The sequence below is a fragment of the Ptychodera flava genome, chromosome 16, assembly GCF_041260155.1.
Source record: "Ptychodera flava strain L36383 chromosome 16, AS_Pfla_20210202, whole genome shotgun sequence".
NCBI lineage: Eukaryota > Metazoa > Hemichordata > Enteropneusta > Ptychoderidae > Ptychodera > Ptychodera flava.
The window spans coordinates 5,493,766-5,513,030 of record NC_091943.1 but is presented as its reverse complement, the minus strand read 5'-3'; the positions used below and the strand labels follow the sequence as shown (position 1 = coordinate 5,513,030).

At 39.3% G+C, this 19,265-nt stretch overlaps 2 protein-coding genes across 2 annotated transcripts; both read left to right on the top strand.

Annotated features, from left to right (window-relative positions):
* Positions 1 to 8,641: 8,641 nt before the first annotated feature.
* LOC139114910 (high affinity copper uptake protein 1-like) lies at positions 8,642 to 10,267 on the top strand. The gene is made up of 2 exons (XM_070676837.1): positions 8,642 to 8,802; positions 10,060 to 10,267. Exons 1-2 carry the CDS (start codon positions 8,642 to 8,644, stop codon positions 10,265 to 10,267), a joined length of 369 nt encoding a protein of 122 aa, XP_070532938.1.
* A 4,561-nt stretch (positions 10,268 to 14,828) lies between these two features.
* LOC139152619 (beta-1,4 N-acetylgalactosaminyltransferase 1-like) lies at positions 14,829 to 17,854 on the top strand. The gene is made up of 2 exons (XM_070725859.1): positions 14,829 to 14,990; positions 15,093 to 17,854. The coding sequence occupies exon 2, from the start codon at positions 15,161 to 15,163 to the stop codon at positions 16,724 to 16,726; it is 1,566 nt and encodes a 521-aa protein (XP_070581960.1). The 5' UTR covers positions 14,829 to 14,990; positions 15,093 to 15,160; the 3' UTR covers positions 16,727 to 17,854.
* The last annotated feature ends 1,411 nt before the right edge of the window (positions 17,855 to 19,265 follow it).

The following is a 19,265-nucleotide window of genomic DNA, read 5'->3' as shown; positions in this document are numbered from 1 at the left end:
TCCCGCTATTCTTCAAACCGCGGGAAATTTCATTTCTTTACTCTTCATTCATCGGCATGTTTGTACACTTGTGCATGGGGGGGGGGGGGGCCGGGGGTCATTTGCATATCACTGTTATCGTTTCATTGTTTTATATTTTGATGTTTTTATCGTGTCAATCGACAATTCTACTTGCTTGTGCAACCAATTAAATAAACCCTTTCATATTTACAACACAACGACTTTATGAAACAAAGAAAATATATTCCCATCGCGATCATGTATAGGAAGATGGGAAGATTCAGGTGAAAGTCATGTATTTTCTTCTTCGTTTCTCACTTGGTAGGTCATGAATAGCAACATATTTCAACTGAAAAGGAAACACATTTACCTCATAATTCAGTTCGTACGTCAAATGTACATAATCCCTTCTAGGCCTATAACACCGTCGTGGTCTGCTGCCGGGCTGGATTTCGGCAATGAAAACAAAGTTATTTCTGGTCGGCGTTAGATTTGGTTCAAGTCCGTGATTTTGTGAATGTTTGAGTGGGGTAAACGTGATGATTTGTGCTCTGTTTTCATGTGATAACCGTGGGTGGAGTGAATCCGATGAGTGGGGTGAACGCTATACAGGGAAGTTTCTTCCGGAATCACAGCCGGCGGAAACTAACTCACTACTGCGCATACTCAAAGGTAACGCGTTCAATCGCTAGGAAAACCTGGCATGGGCTGCCAAATTCCAGGTTTGTAAGAAAAAGGAGAGACACATGAGAAAGTACTACAAATGATTTTTTTAGAAATTCACCGACTTGAACCAAGTCTGGGTCGGCGTGCGCGTAAACTGAAAGCGTTTGCGCCAACCGATTTCGTCGGTATCTGTGGCACTGTGGAGCTGAAGTCGACGATGGAGAAAATGTAAAGTATCAAAGTCATAATTTAGTGTGTTTTATACAAAATACCTCTTCCCCGGCACTCAAATGACCATAATTCGATGAAATTATCCCTTATATGTTTGGAGAGTGGACTGATTGGCCGGAACTATACACAAAGTGAGAACTAAAAAAAGCGTGTCGTCGGCCCATTTTTGACAGAATCCGTGGCTAGATCTCCAGAAATAATTTCCTTTTTACCTGAACACTGTATCGTTTCAACGCCCTATCATACCGAAGTTCAGCTGAGACTTTCCAAAAATACATGTAATTCAATCAAAAGAAACGGGTTCACGCACGTGGATTCAATTGATGGCAACTTTGACGTCATCAATATATATCAACCGAGGACCTTTCGATATTTTTCAAACATAATTATCAATCTTATATTCACAGCGAGAGTTAGTGCAGTATTTCTACCATTTATTTCCTATGCCTCGTAAATATTTCGCATTCTCTTTTCTACGTACTTCCCCCTACAGTTTTGACATTGCTTGCCAGTTTTTATCTATTTGCCAGCCCGTCTGTCTGACAGCCTATTTGCATATCTGTCGGTCTGTATGTGTCTCTGCCTGTTTGTCTATGTCACTCAGTCCAGCTGTGTGAAACCTCTGTCTGTCTGCCTACTCGGCCTTTGCCCTTTTCTTGTCGGTATTTCATTACCAGGCAATAAATTTCCCTAAATCTAAAATCCGAGTGCGCGTCTAACCACCTGTTGATTCACCAACTGCGTCTTTTTCTCGGCGCTTTCATTTCAAAAACAGCAGGTTGCTATTCATTTCCACGAGTTCATCTGATAGACCCAGCAGCATCGACAGAATTCGTCATTCAATCTCATTCTCATCTCATCCATACAATAAAATTATCCGTGACATTTCGCGACCTATCGATCATGTAGTTGTAATACTAAAATGATTTATCGGCAGCTCGGCAAAAACCTAATTTCCTACTTGATTCTCATACTCGCATTTTTCGATCTTTCCCTGTACATACTGACATGTCATTAACCAAACAGTGATCGATATATGAAACGATTTCGAACGTCCTTTGCTTCGTGTTCGCGAACCCAACTCTGCAAATCTTACTTTCGAATTTCGCATGCTCTCTGCATTTTGTGGCCATTCGATCATAAGAAAACGAAACCTCGCATTTGCTGGGTGAATATGATTTTTCCATTGAGGAATGAGCCATTCAAAATCAGAGTCTCTTCAGATATTGACCGAATGTTCGATATTCATGAAGATTTATTGTTGCGTATAAGAATCCCATAAATGTGGTCTGAGGAAATTTTATTGTACAGGAAATATAATTACAGATATTATCGTCATTATCAAATCGATTTGTCGAAGAATAGACGAATTAGATACATCTATATAAACACAATTTGAACTAATTTGGCAGAATTGGATCTTGTAACAGTTCAAATTTATCAAACTCGTAAGGTGCCCTATAGCTTAAAGCTGCAATAGTACAAATTATCCGTAAAAACTAGTGTATTGCATAAAAAGATAAGTAGATGACCTTAAATTTACCGATTAAATAAAAAAAATGATATCCAATTATCCCAAACTAGCTCCAATCGTGTATATATATTAGCCACATCATTAGAGTGTCGTAGTATACCCGTTGCTGTGGATAGTTTGTAGTTTATTGAAATAACGAGCATGCATTGAAATTATCGACATCTTAAGCGAGTTTCCCAATCTGTGGTCAAGCGCAAAACTGTCTCTTCCATGGATATAATTTATCACTTACAAAAGCATTTCTTATTGTAAACTAAAGTTTAAAATTGTGCCAACATGTATGATGTAGAAATGAAATCAGAGTTACCTGTTGGGGGACGACGAGCACTATTTTTTTGCAAACAACATAAACATCATGATATTTACCCCTTTCCTAGTTCCTTTATTTGTTGGTCCAAACATCGCATTAAACACAGTGCTGAAAGCGCGAAAGTTTTGTCGCAAAAGGGTTGTTAAGGCCGAACTACTTAATCTGTACCATCTACCACTGCCTGCCTTTTAGTGTCCCCAAATTCCCATTTTAAAAGAGTTCACAAAATAGGAATTTGGCGGGGATTCTATGACACCTCAACAATAACTGCTTTGTCGTTCGATTGAATGATAAAATTGAAAATTCTCACACAGCGTTATCCCGCCACGCGCGTATAACACACATACATATAAACTGTCCGCACCGCCCGCTCACTGGTATCCGGTCGTCACGTGATCGTCATATAGCGACACGGGACAGAAGATGACATTTGGTATTATGTTGGTATATCACGTGACTGGTTTAACATACAGTAAATCACTCAAGGCCGTTGATACTTCTATTACTGTCCAACATATATCATAAAAATAGCTGACATGATACTGTAACAACTCTTCGGATATGAATATGGGAAACGCTACGTCACTATAAAACTCTCGCAGCAGCTTGCCGAGCCCAGATAAATACTACACCGAGGTAAGTTTAAAGACAGGAGACCGTTTTCATTCTGAACTAAACTGTTACTAATAGTGCAAGTTTCGAAACGGGACAGATCTATTTTTGGACAGCATATGCTTTTGTTGGCTATGACAGGCTGTGCACGCTGTACCCTGTCTCTGTATCGAGCAAATTTCTACGGGCACTTGCAAACACTATCAATTATATACGTCGACGAGTTTGATCGATTTGAACCAGTGTTTCTATGGTATGGTATGGTTCTCTATGGTAGCAGAGAGAAGGCAAGACATGGCAAGATTTTGTCATTGAATTTCTTGATTTTCAGAACTCACATCTATCTGCTATTCATCGAATTAAGTATAATTTATTGGTGACTTATTCAAGCTTACATAATGATCGGATAGTTGAAAATCATAGAAGCGTTGCGCTTTTTTTACTCTACAATCTGTTTCATTTAAATTGTAAATCGGTCCTATGCACATACGAACCATCCGTATTTTCCAATTTAAATGTAACGACTCCATACGTTTGTTTTATAATAGTGTAAAACTTTAACCCCGTTTCTATTCCAGTCGCGACGTACTAGTATAAACAACCACGGTCCCTCTTAAAGCTTGATTTTAGACACTAGTATGAAATCTATTCAATGTCAAAGTGTCGTCGTTTAAAATGATCACTGGGGAGGATTTATGAAAAATCCTGTCTGATACCGAACATTGAAAACTCAACGCCGAGAATTTATTTTTTTTCAATAAACATATAAAACAAGATCATGGTATTTGCGTTTGTTAAATGAGTCAAGAACTTAACTCGACAGAACTTAACATTGCGATTTCGATGTAAATATCGTCTGATGCATGTTAACGTAAAAGAATAAGTGAGAAACATTGTATTTTATACTAGTCATATTTCTCAAAGTTGACGTCGATTAAAAATATCCATATGAAATGTTCTGATACATAATTACTTTATAACGATGACAATGATTAACCAATAAAGCCAAAGCAGTCAGGTATATATCTCGTTAAAATTCGAATAAAAAAATTTATGAGTATTTGAAAACAGTCTCCTAGCTTGGGGTAGGCGACTGCAGAAAATTCCCTACGTATATATTGCCAATTCATAAACAGTATGAATTCAACAAAAGTGGAGCTAAATATTCAAATTTTGCCTCCAAATAGAAGTTTATAAATTTATCGAGAAAAACACGCAGGCTGAACTGATATTAACTGTAACCTTTGGTGATTTTTGTTTAAACCATACTTAGAAATATTTGTTATTCAAATGTTACACACATAAAATATCATTTATTGGAAATTAAATACAATAAATTCCTATGAAATTTAATTTCTTTCCTGTCTTTGTTGCTTTGCACGAAGCTGTTAACCCACAGGATAGGTATCTACAGGGCTTGACTTGATTTCTTGTGAAACATTGCGTTTACTTCTGTCTCCGAGGAAATGTCAGTTGCAACCCGTTAGACAATTTTTAGCGACAAAGCTGGCAAATGAAATCCATTAATGCAATTTTTGAATGTCGTGGTCAGAAACCTACAGAATAAAAATATGATAATTATCGAAAAATATAACACTTCTAGCGACTGACTTTCATGTGGGCATGGCCGTGCACTCCACGCTCCCCTGCGTCCTCTTTTGAATGACATTGTGATTTTACACGCACAAAAATCCTGACGTTTTCTTCAATTTAAACATGACCAATGACGGTATCAGTTCATGAAAATGTTCTTACCAGTGGAATCTCGGTTTGTTTGTTGATTTAAAAGCCAGCACACCAGTTATGAGAGTTCAAATTATGACCGCGATAGTAGTTTATTCTCAGACTGAAGTCGTAAAACGTCACGGGGACAGACTAATCAACGCTCAAAGGAGAACGTTGCACGTGGATTAAAGTAACAATATAGAAATAACGCGCGACGCGCTGACCATTAACGTTTATTTATGGGCAAGGGCGAGAGGAAAGCCAAAATTTAACGGGCGAAGCTTGCCGAGCCCGTTAATTTTGGCTTTCCTCTCGCCCTTGCCCATAAATAAACGTAAATGGTCAGGGCGGATTCTGCTTTTCCCATCAACGAACCCATCGTCGTAAACTACGCGCCTCTTTACGGCAACAGCTTATCACTACCCGTTAATTTTTGCGTAGGTCAGCAGAGCGGAAATTATTGCTCTGGCTCGCGAGCATGCAACGAACCCCAAAAACCGTCAAAATTTACGAAAATTTCCAACGCGAACGACGACGGGGCTCCAGAACTTGTCAGTGAGTAGTGCGCGCGTTGTAAAAAATTTGCAAATCCGGAGATTTTTTCAAAAAGTGTCTAAACTTGGCCCACAAGTATTCCTTTCTAATTTTGTGATTGATTATGATCTTTGTAAAACTTACAATTTACGTTTTAGCTGAACAGTTACGATATTTACGATATTATTCATATTCACGGGCACATAAAAAAACCATTTTTGCGTATTTGTGTTCGGTCACATGGTTCAGCTCGACCAATTAAAATGCTACGGACAGGGCATGGTAATGTAATGAGCGTCTTTTGGGGAAGATAAAGTATTTCTGTTTGTAAATTGCAGTATCTTGTTCTACCACCCACAAAATGCTGAATCAAACCATGTTCTATCTTTCAGTGACGAAATCAACCAGACTAGGCCCGTATAAATATGTACTGTGACCCTTGGCACGTGAATTCTATTCCAGAGTGAATTGATACTGTATTGATTATTTTCATAATAAGTTGTTCACATTACTGCTGAAATCACTAATGGTTTCAAAACGTTAAAAAACAGACACTGCCGCCAGCACGTCTGACCGCAACTTTTCCGGCTGTCAGAAAGACATGTCAACCGAAAACATGAACCCGCCACATTCAAAACATCGACGCGCGAAACAGAAAAGTTTGACTGCCCAGACCAAAAACATAAAACCACGCCCACCTTCCAAACGCCGACCACCGCACACTTACGCTGTGTTTGAAGCTGTTTGTGCACAGCTTTTCTCTTGATTTGCTTACTGGTTTACTAGACTTGGTTCAAGTTCATGATTTGTGATCGTGTGAGTTGGGTGATCGCTTGGAATGCAATGATTTGTGTTCTGTTTTCAAGTGAAACGTGTGAGTAGGATATGATTATGAACGCATTGAGTGGGGTGAACGCGATACAGGGAAGTTTCACCCGGCACTCACTGTAGCTGCACAGACTAAATAAAAACGCGTTTGATCGCTACGTAAACCTGACCTGGGCTGCCAAATTTTACACGATGAACTTTACAGATCATTTTATTTTCGAAATTCACGACTTGAACCAATCTCTGCTGGTTAATTTACCTTCGTCCTATGACATCCTAATGGCTCAAACGGAGATATAGGAGTGGAAAGGCAATCTTGCCCAAGTTGCAGGATTGTAATGGAAATCTTACTGCGTGGTGGGGATAAAGTTACTGGCGATTTTCTCGTCATGCAGAGAGGTGGCGAAAAGTTCCGTTTCAGCGATCGTGGGTTACGAAATTAATGGCAACGCTTTGTATCGTGTCAAGTGTTAGATATCTCTCAAAGAAAAACAAAGCAAAAGAAAATGACGAATATGGCAATAGTGCAGAGATGTCTCAACCAGTGCCGTCGCACGATGTGTGAGAAGCCGATGGTCAGTTTGGGAATGGACTGTTGAAAAACTGACGCCAGTAGCCTATGAGAAATTCACCGATGAGAATATTGCTAACTGTGATGAATATGTGAATATTTTTCTGAACAACACTCAAACAAAATCCAGTTCTTTGATTTCCAGTCCTTGCATATTTAACAAAGTCCTATAGTCCATGATTACGAGCCATGCTTCTAGTTGTTTTCTCCCGCGGCGTGTCGATGTTCTGTTCGGGTAAATCCTGTTCATCATCTCACAATTTTTCAATTTTCCAAAGATGAACGACAGAATGTCCGCCGGCCGCGCCAGTCGACAGGACCACGATGTCTGAACAACGTCTGAGAAAGTTGTTGATCGTGAAATTTGAGGTCAAAATTGGAGGCGTGGTTTAACAGATTTGCTCTGGCGGGTAGTTCGCGCCACGATCTTTTGAGTTTGGCGGGTCGATGTTTTCACTTGACAAGTTGAGTGACAGCTGGGAATATCTTGCGGTAAGACGCGCTGGCGGCTGGGCCTTTGTTTTGACGTTTGAACACATCAGTGATTTCAACATTAAGGCATTCAGATAATGTGGTGAACCAGGATAATGAGTAAGTGAAAAAATAAATGAAGGAATGAATGAATCAATCAATCAGTAAGTCAATCGATAAAGTATGGTTTAAAGGACACAGCTACTATCAGTGATTACTTACTCTGTCATTGATTTGTTAAAGGGGTGGGGAGGGGGTCGTCGGAACCCAGTGCGCTCAAAGGTCGTATCGGACCCTACCTAAAAAGTTGCATTGTATTGGTGCCGCCACCAAATGTGAACACTGCACCCAAGGTATGTTGGTGATTTGACATCGTGCATCTAGATATCATGCATGAAATACATTTGTAAACAAAGTCGCGCAGGCGCACTTCCGACGACCCCCCCCCCCTTTAATCAAACCTCGCATCACTATTGAATCCTAGTTCTGACTGTTGTCACCTTCCCCTATCATTTGATTGCCCCGGTGTATCGAATTTGATCTTTCAGTCTGTCTTCGTATCGATACTCGCTGTAGAGATTCCATTATTCACTGTATCGCTGTTTCGTGTTTCAGATGTATACGTATTTCCATTTCAACACTGACGTCATAATTTTGTTTCATCCATGGCACGTAAACAACGATTGGCGTAAGTAATTGTACCCGGAAATGACGTATTACTATTCATTTCCGTGATTACTACTAGTACTACTACTACTAGTACTACTACTTTCTTGTCAGTAAAGCTCTCTATCGAGAAAGGAGATAGTTTCGCAAGCAACTATGGTTTCTACTGCGCAGTATAACATTACAGTAGCCCGATATCTGAAAAGTATATTTTTCACAATTTCAATCAGTCTTCAAAAAGTTATTGATGAGCCGATATGTAAACTTCAAATATGACATTAGACGTCGACCATGACTTGATCTTTTACATGTTATGTCTCGTATAATTGAAATACCTTTCAATGCCTTACGACAGGTCATTCCGACGTCAGTTCTCTGAATTGCCACTGTAGACGGATTGTCATGCAATCTGCGTAGTAATATTAATTTCCCAATAAGTTGACGAATTTTACCAGATAATGATTACATAAGTACTGCGCATAATTTTGCAGAGATGTTAGTGTCTTGTCTTGTTGTGTGTGTGATGGCGTTCACCTACGAAGGGATAAAAGTACTCAGACACTGCTTGCTGAAGAAAATGGTTACAAATGAAAAAGTTACAACAACAGAACACGAAACATCGACAGAGAAGCAAGCTATAATTCCAAAAGACAGGTGAGCAGAAAAATTGAAGAGGGTGACGTCACGCCAAATTCGTCGTCACGTGACTTGTTCTGGTGTGATAATGTCGTTTGATACAATAGTAGAAATAGCTGGAGTGACTCCAGTTTGCCTACATTGATATTTCCTCCAAAATCTAGTGTCTTTGTTATTGTAGTGCATATGACCTGAATTTTGTTATTATGACGTCATGAAACTTAAATTGTGAAAGTAAAATGAGAGAGTTTGGGTATTCCTAATGTTGGGCATTAATATATGTTTTAAATGAGTTAACTTTTTAAAGATAATTTTCTCTCTTTGAAACAATTTATCATTACTTTTCGCAATACCATATAACGATATGTCCTACCAGCACAGTCCCTCCACTGTGGAACCAGCAAACCATTCACGGTCGCGGACTAAATGCATTGTACAGTTTTTTCCCACAAGTCTTTGTAAACATTTTATTGACCCGCTTTTACTACTTGTTGGAAGTTTACTTCTTTGTTTTTGTGCCGCATTTTGTTTACCTGTCATAACCGTTACCCCTTACATTCTCATTGATGTATAATATTCATAGAATTCATAGACTCATCGTGATCCTCACGTGATTCATAGAATGTTGTAACGCATTGACCTGCATTGTCTTCAAACATTCATAGATTAATAAGCCACTGATGTATAATTCTAAACATACATCATATCTTCATTTTATGAATAACATACTCAAATATTCTAAGTACTTAGTAAAACGACCTTAATAACCATCGTTCACGTTATAACATTTACTATCTATACATGTTTTTACTTATTTTCATGGAAACGACTGTGAAGCAAGAGGTATATACTCACATTATACAGGAATTATGAATTATGTTTTCCTTACAGCTTGATACAGAGACGTCTGTACATAAACCATTGATTGTAGAGAAAAACTATGGTCTATCCATAAACGTACACGTTTTATCTCTTGGTTATTCGTTACTTCTTCAGATGTCATTCTTTTAAGAGCATTTGCATTTGAATGCATACCCATTTTGACAATCAGAAAACCACACTACTTCAACACTTTGAATCCATGAGTACTCGACGCTCACGTACGTCACGTTTATATTAAGTCAAGTTATACTCAAGAAAAATCAAAACTCACGCAATCAAATTTCGTATAATTGATGTTTCAATACCCCTACACAAAACTATACCGCCGCTCCACAATTAGTTTATTCCACACTTATTTTGATAATTTCCATTTGAAATCTTTTCACTATATAGGTCTCCAACAATGGCCGAGGTGATGTGCAGTGTTCACCATGTCTTGCAGACGGCTCTACATTTAATCCAGATGACCCTGGCGTACTCACTCATGCTACTCGTTATGACCTACAACGCGTGGCTTGCCATCACGGTTCTCTTTGGTTTGGTCTTGGGATATTTTGTGTTCGGCTGGAGGAATTACTCTATCGTGTCCATTGTTGAATGACGTCGCCAGACGTGCACGGCACGTTTGTATGATGTCTATATGTCTTGTATATGTAAACTCACATATCCCCTCTCGCCTCGGAGTGTTGGACAAAATTGTGGAGTAGCTGTCAATATACCAGCACATTGCAAGATTGGTCTTTGGAGTGCTCAGAGAAGACAAAAAAATTGAACAGTGTTATCAATATGGACAAAACAATGATCGGAAATAAGTTATTGAACATATTTCTATTTTTGGTAAGAGGCAACTATACGTAATTGGTGGCTTGAAGCAGGCAACCAGCCCGTTTACAGTATAAGATTATGAATTTGCCCCTTTGCCAGACTTTCCCCCTCGGCCTGACGAATAACTGGCTGCGGAAAATATGACAAGCGTTCCAGTTGACATGTATATGTAACAAAGGGTCGAAATGTGCTGTTGGGCAATCCACCTTATATACTAGTATATCGGAAAATGTTTTTCTGCTACCTCATGACAGTAAAATATTAGCACGACAAGTTACCGGTAGGCCTACATGCCAGAAATACATTACAGTGTGTAAATACGTGAAAATAAAACTACATGCGAAGTACGTAGACGTCGAATTTGTCATAGAAATGAATTAAATGTTCAAAATTCCCATGGTTTGGTTTTACTAACGACTAATATTCTAAATTGTAATGTAATGTAACCTACCACACGGAAATAATGCACACGCTTTTGAATACTTCAACAATAAATTTATGAAACTCCTATATCCGTTATGTTCCAGATGTAACATGGGGGTCTAAGCAGTGACTTCCATTCCAAAAAAGCAGAAGAATTTCGATATCAATATTGGTCATTAGTTGTATCCTTTCTCATTTTGCTTACCAAAATATGCAATCCGAATTTCGGTGAGATGTTTTAATTCCCTTTATTAAAGGGACATTAGATGTAACTTTGACTAATTTTTCACTACTCTGTTTCAATGTATCAACTACAGAATTTTACTATAATCCGATCATCATGACCAATTCTTTCTTGCCAACACAACCTGTACGTGAAATGACCATCGTTATTTTTGATAAATATATTCTAGTCCGGACCTGAATACAAAATTTAAACAATAACAATGCAGATTATACTCATATAGGGTATATTTATGAGCTAAATATTAGGAATTTCTCCATGGTTCAGGGATTCACACCAGAAACGACAGATGATACACAGAAACAATAAAAAATGAGTTACAGCTAATGGATCTTTAAGCCATGTCTTTGAAAATGCAACTAGAATTCCGTCGATTGTTGGCAGTCTTTGTAAGTTCGCTAGAAGCAGCCATATATGACTTACAAATAGACAGTGCAAAAAGATAGTTATTGGCGCATTAAATGTATTCGAAGCTTCCCTGTCCTGTACCATCCACTTGCTCGGCGCTGGAATAGAAAATGATCATTGATATTTATCTTCCAAAAGAAAGTATGGCCGAGCATTTCATCGATGATATGTTAACGATTAATCAAATCAGGCCAACAGCGTTTTGATAAGAAATATGAGGAACTCGCATGGCCCTGTATATTACGATAATTTTTTACAAACTTTGATAGCAGATGTGTATACAATCAACACGAAGCGTCATATCTAAGTAGCTGTAAATAAGTAAGGCGAACCAAATGTACAAAGGAATTGTCCAAAAATGAGACTGAAAGAAGAAAAATGTCAATATTGTAATTCAACTAAAGAGGCAAAAAAGTATCTTGTATATTCTCCCTCTGTGTCAATCATTTTTAATTTTTTCGTTTTTATAGATCGTGTACCAAGACATTTGAAATCGCATACCATTCTATCGTTGAAAGCATTGCGGACTATGTTATATTCCATCGCTATTGCTGGCGTCATCAAGTGTACAACAACAATATGAATCGACAGAAACTTATAGTTATACTTTACATTTGTAAAATACATTTGGATGTGTTGTGTTTGTTTAAATTACATTAATTTCAATTATGTGGATATACATTTTGAATATGCCGAGTGCGTTTCGGTTTTACTGGCTAAATCGGCACATCCTTCCGTATTAGTCAAACTTTGTATATGTATTTTATAAAAAACGACTCCGCAAAATAGTATTATGTTGATAAAATCCCGGAAATAATAATTTATTTCACTAAATAACGGTATTTTTGGTTCGAAAATGGTATGGTCTGTTCGAGCACAGAATCCAGCCGGTAGACTCCCCCATATCCTGTAAATAACCACACTGTCCGCGTTGACCTCACTTTCCATCACTAGTGCGACCTCTACTGTAAGAAATTTCGCCCCCGTATAAATGACTCGCCACAAAATATCAGCTGACCCTTGACGGACGACCTCCAGTACGAGCGTAATTGGGGTCAAACTGTGCCTGCACTTGCTTTCTGGGATAAAGAATTGCCAGCATGATAATGACAAACATGTCAATATAATATTCAAATCAGCGATTTAAAAACAATAACAAGTTTAGCGGCTGGATTTTGGCAATTTTCTTGTCGTAATTTGGGACTCTAGCCGGCCCGGGGAATCCCTATGCAGGCCCCTGGGGAAGCCCATCCAGGGACCACATACAATGCTTTATGGGTAGAGACAGCTGACTGTATCCTAGTAACGAGGCGGTCGCGTCCATTTCAGCACCGTACGCATTCAGCGATCGCGTCGGTGCGAGAGCAGTTCTGGAGATCGATAAAATACTCAACCTCGCTTTTGTTTCTGACGTTTTTTTGTACATATCATGAGTAGTGACAACCAGTAGTTGCAAAACACTCCTGTCTGTCCTTGATGAATGATGGCGAAAACAAGTGGTGGGCCATCATCAGGGATCAACATGTGCTGATGGCGGCAACCATGATGGCGTAGCCACAATATCCTTCGTCAAACTGCGTTCATTTCGATATGCTCTTGATATGCCAAAGACCGAAACGGTGAAGTTGGCTGACATAAATAGCCGTTCCAAATCTCCCGTTTGGGTCTTTTGCCCACATGAGCTGAAGCCTCGAAGGCTACACTCGCGAGTACTCGCACACCATACACGTCCGCGACCCGGTTGAATCAAGCTGAGCGCGCGCGCTCAGGGAAACATGAATATTTATTAGTGCAAATTTGCATATTCATAAGAAATTTCTCGAGCCTCGCCTTAACGTACTCGAGGTTGTAAGTTTCTGTTATAAGGTTGTATATTTCTGTTTTGTTCCGAGTCGTCTGCTGTAAACTTGGTATGGTATCACTTGTTGACGAGATATTTGACGCTCCCTTTTGATATCATCATTAGTGTCTTAAACTGCTATTCCACTTCGAACCTTTATCTAACGGTTTAATCGGTACCTCGCCGTTTTCTGAAAGTGTTCTCAATATATCCTATTCTATGTTTCGGAAATGAAACCTAGTTTCAGGAAAGTATGCAATAACATTACACTAGTCTTATTTAAGTTTATTACTTACTAAGGGCATTGATAAACAATTGATCATATATACAAGTTCAAGTTTATTACCGTACATTTATGGTTGAATTTTTAACACGATTGGAACTAATTCGGGATAATTGGATTTCCATAATTTGCAAATTTCTCAAAAGTGTTAGGTGCCATATTGCTGAATAATACAATATCGCAAATTACTCATAAAAACAAGTGTGTAATATATAAGCAGGTGAGATTACATTTGTAGATTAAATCGACATTACTTCACTATCCAATTATCCCAAATTAGTTCCAATCTTGTTTTTATTACATTTATGGTTAATTTATTTATTACATTTGTGGTTCCGAGTTTTTGCATTGATGGTTGACTGTTTTATTACATTTGTGGTTGATTTTATTACAATTGTGGTTAATATCACATTATGGAGATTATTACATTTATGGTGGTTGCAAGCGTTTTACCTTACGGTCCATGGCAATGAATGTACCAGCACAGTCCCTCCACTGTGGAATCAGCAAACCACCCACGGACCTAAATGCATTGTGCAGTTTTTTCCCACAAGTCTTTGCAAACATTTTATTGACCCGCTTTTACAACTGTTGGAAGCTTACCTCCGTGTTTTTGTGCCACCTTTTGTTTACCTGTCAATGATCCACTTACAGTAAAACTCGGCCAAGGACTTTTCTATCAAACAAACCCACGTCCGGGGACTTCCTCGTACATTAGGCCTACTGTAACATCGATAAGGCTATTGATTGGTCATGCTGTCTATTACCTCCATGGTGGAGGGCAGTTCTGTCATCAGAAATAACACTGTCTCCTTCATAATACATTTGCCCTTGAAAGTGCATCTCTGAATATCTATGGGGACAAAACTGAAATGGTGTACGTGACCAGTTCCATCGCACTCTACCGCCGTGCGACGATTCTTAAATTAACATTTTTGTCAATTTATGTGTTTATTTTATTTTTTGTACAGTTTACTCTCCATTGATAAATCTTATTTTGGCTGACGGTTGCACGTGAATGTATGTGTTTTGATGTTGACAGTCATGACTTATGTAGCACGACATTGAAAAGGTGAACGACCTCTTTGTCCTTTAATTATATTCACTGATTATTCTTCGTATAGTGATTGCGTAACCCTGTACGATGACACTACTTACGCATTCGCACTACCTAGGCCAATACCGTCAACATTCACTTATTCCTCACTCTCGTAATCCTACGGGAACCCTAACTCCCTGCTCCGTCCAACGCCACGATGACCACGGCATGGGTGACCGACCACACACGGTGACCCACTCAGGTAGGCCAACAAAACACGGAGCACGTGTTCGGGGGACAGGTGACCTTCAAATGGTTTGATCAGAAAACAACAACATTCTGTTATCACATTTCATGTTTACAGCCGGAAGCCCGCGCACGTGTTGCTGACCGACTGCGTACAGTTTGTGTGATACCGTGGTGTGTATAAGTATGCTTTATCAGCGACGACTCAGATGCAGAGTGCCGCAGAAGACCATGAAGAAACTGGTTTGGTTTGGTCTGTTAGTCGGAGCGTCGACACCATTCATCCTGTTGGCCGTAGAAGGTCAGTGGTCGTTTGAAAAACACGCTGCCTCGGAGGGTAAAGCACAAATTTGGAAAACGTGGGAAAATGGCGCCCCTAAACCGGAAACCATTGATAAAGGGGGTGAAGAGATGCAAGGTATCGTTGTTAGAGGCTTGGGAAGACCCTCTTCTAAGTGTGTTTGTCGACGCGACCCTCTAGGCATCAATTCGTACCTGACGGAGGAAAGCAGAGCAGTGCGGAGAAAGGAACTGGATGAGTGGGAAAAGAGACACAAAGGGACAGAAGATCCTATCGTTGTATGTAAAGCTATGTCACCGTTAACGTACATAGGGGGCGGCATAACGATCGAACCACTCGACAAGATCAAAATACCCGGTTTGTCTGTCCACAAAACTGTGCAATTCTTGGATTACAAAAAGTCGGGATATACGTTGAAAGTTCAGTCAACCGCAGAGGGCGGTATTCTCAGCCTAGAACTCCCGGATAAAGATTTCAGGAAGAGTCTGGTGAAAATTGCCAAACGGAGATCACATTATCTGGAGATGCGGATGCCATCCGACCTTGAACTTATCAATCATGTCTTGAAACATATAGCGTACCAAAATCTTCCTGGAGAATTCAACGAAAGAGATTTAATCGAAGTGACATTTTTAAATTTTACTGTTTCCGTCCATATCCGCATCAGACGACAGATGCGTCCTGTGTTGTATGATCCAGGTGACGCCATTCACTCCAAAATTACCGTGATCACCAAAACATTTGAAAGATATGATTACCTCAATAGGCTCGTCCGCAGTATCAATAAGTTTTATCCACAGGTAGGAATTATAGTTGCAGACGACTCGTCATCGCCACAAAAACTTGACGGGTCAAATGTTAAACACTACACGATGCCCTACGGCGAAGGCTGGTTCGCAGGCAGGAACCTAGCCCTTAGTCAGGTGCGAACAAAATATTTTGTTTGGGTCGAGGATGTCTGTGAATTCACATCTGAAACAAAACTTGAAAAATTTCTGGAAAAGTTCGAGAAAAGCGTGGAAGATCTGGATGTCGTCGGGGGATCATATCTCGGCGCGAAGATTCAATGCGAAGGATGTCTGAAGTTTGATTTCAAGAAGGGCCATCCCTATGAAGGGGATTGTTTGTTTGTTGATGAGGGCTCGCACCAAATATCTATGTCAGACTTCCCACAATGCGTCAGCACTGATGTTGTAGATAATTTCTTCATGGGAAAAACGCAGACAGTCAGACAGATCGGATTTGATCCCGCGCTGGATCGTGTTGGACACTGGGAGTTTTTCGCCGACGCTTATGGAAGACTTCGGATAGTGTCGTGCAATGACGTCAAAATCAAACGTCATCCAGTGACCAATGGCAAACAGCAAACCTACGATTCTATGTGGGATTCACAAGTAAAAGATGCCCATGTACAGTTCAAAAATTATTTAAAGTGTATGAAATTTTATTAACTAACTTTATGTTGCTGCTAAAGAGACTGTAATACATTTTGATCTGCTACTGAAGAGGGTTGGATTACTACGCCATTGGAAGTGTTTTCTGACGAACACACGTGAGACGTGTTCTGCACCGTCGTTTTTGAAACGTAGCTAAACATATCAAACCCTGCTGGACCCCATGTCTTTACCAATTTGAAAGCAACGCTAAGCGAGGAGCGAACTGTTCGTGGGTTTTCTTGCTATTGTGAAACGGCGCGAAGCTCTGACACAAGATAAGCACGCTGCCGACCGTACGTCCTGCACAATCAAATCATGCACGTTTTTATGCTGTTCACATGCAGAACTGCAACAAATTGAGTTTGATGTGTGAGGTCTAAAACATACTGTTTCCGTTAACCTTCCCTCAGGAAATAGGGTTTGTCGGTCGGGAATCTTTTTGTAAGTTTTATTTGGGTGTGACCATAGAAAAGCCGGTAAAATTTGTTTACAGCATGCGAAAAAAGTTTCAACACGATGGGAACTAATTTGGGATATTGGATCTTCATATTTTGCAAATTTTTCAATATTGTTAGGTGCCCTATACCTGAATGTTGCAATATTACAAATTACTCTAAAACAAGTGTTTAACTTAAAAAGAAAAGCGGATGAGCTTACTTTTGCAGATTAAACTGATATTAGTTCACCATCCAATTATCCCAAATTAGTTCTAATCGCGTTTTTAGCGTCTGAGCGTTTAAAATGTGGTACGTCGGGTTACCGGAAACATTATTTAGCCTAATGCTACAATAAGGGAGTGAATAGGCCCGAACATGGTAATTTCACGTGTTTAAAAATCGACACTGATGTTAAATTGATCGCCGCATGGTCACATGTACGATTCTTAGCCAACAATCGCCTCTTGACGCCATCCATTGTCGAAAAAATACTGTAAGTGTGATGTACACATGGTAGTTTTGGCTGTTACTGTTAGAGTGTATTGCGTTTCAGCCTGTGTAAATTTGGTTTACAAACTCAACGGTGTACGAAATCTGTATTTTTACTATTCGTTTAACGAGGATATTACTTTAAAATGTTTTATTTATCGTTTTCACGTTTTATACCACAAGTAATAATAAAGATGTTCTAGTCAGCACAATCTTATTGGATATGTTATTGGATTTATTTGAGATTCTTGTAAGAAAACTGCAAAATTTCGCCATAGCTCACTTCCATCTGTCAGTTTGTCCGTAATGGAATAAAAGAGACTGAGGTACTTACTTTCTATCCTGAAAAATCTTAAACATTTTAGTCAATGTAGTGAAAGATGACACGGCACATTATATTGTACATTGACGTCGTGTTCATGCATGGTCGAATTTGAGTTAGTTAGTATGCACTCTCCTCGACAGTAAAAAAGACTTAAACTTTGCTCAAATTTTCTTCGATGAATCTTTCAACCGTCCTCTTACCAAGTCAAGAATAAAAATCAGGGTGACGTTGCAAAGTTTGTGAGGAGAGAGAAACGAATTACTTGGCATTTACCGATATTTTAAATTCAAAATGGCCGCCATCCCCGTGTTAACTGTGTAGGGAAAAAAAGATTTCTTCGATTTTCAAAAAACGACGGTGAAAATATTTCGTTTCCAAGAACTTTAAAATTTGCCGTATAAGCCGTACCCGGGAAAATTATTCGAACAATTTGAGAGAACGCATATCTATCAATCTACCCATAGAAGGCATGTCATGTTTCTTGACATAGTCTGCACGACAAACCGGGTGTGACCGGTACCAGTGATTTTATTGGCTATTATCGGGTTATTGGCGTTTACGTCATCGTGTCAAATCAGAACCGAGTAGTACGAAAGATGCAGTTTACATAAATGAACTTCACAGTCAAAGTGAGGACTGATTTAAAAAAAATTTTTGCCCCATCCTGCTTGTTCAAATGTATGTAATTATAAAGTCAAAAAATCTTTGCAAACACTCTTTAGAACACCATATTTTTCAAAAATTGGAGCTACATGCATGCTCTCCAGTTTGAAAAGTGTTACGACAGCTATATCGTGAACAGTGCCTGGACACTTCTTCCTCTTTGTCGACTTGAAAATTATATTTTTGTGAACAAAAGTGCTCTTTTCTACTTTAATCACCTGTTCAGACAGAATCATAGACAGATGAAGTCGTGTTCGCATTCGTTTTATATACTTTTCGGTCAGTTCTGGTGGTTTTTGCCGTAATTCCATACAAGCCTTTGTAAAATTTGACCCTCCCAAACCATTAAACATTGATTGTAAAATTTGACACAAAAACCTGTTTTGTAAAAGTCAAACCTGCCTGATTTCCAGTGACTCCCCCCCCCCCCAACAAAAGCGAATGTTCCCCAACCTGCGAGGATGGTTCGGAGTGCAACAGCGCCGCCTAACGGCCACTCCGTTTCGGTGTCGCCGATTGCTACGTACGCCTTTGGATTCACAATGTGAGTTTCGAATATGTATAAAACTTGTTGATTTACATCCGTCTATTTACATCACAGCTCTGGTAGAAAATATATTGCGTGTCTTTGGCTTGCTCA

Coding starts and splice junctions, on each gene's coding strand:
- LOC139152619 (XM_070725859.1), top strand. CDS start 15,161: ATGCTTTATCAGCGACGACTCAGATGCAGAGTGCCGCAGAAGACCATG.
- LOC139114910 (XM_070676837.1), top strand. CDS start 8,642: ATGTTAGTGTCTTGTCTTGTTGTGTGTGTGATGGCGTTCACCTACGAA. Junction 8,803..10,059: donor GCTATAATTCCAAAAGACAG/GTGAGCAGAAAA, acceptor TTCACTATATAG/GTCTCCAACAATGGCCGAGG.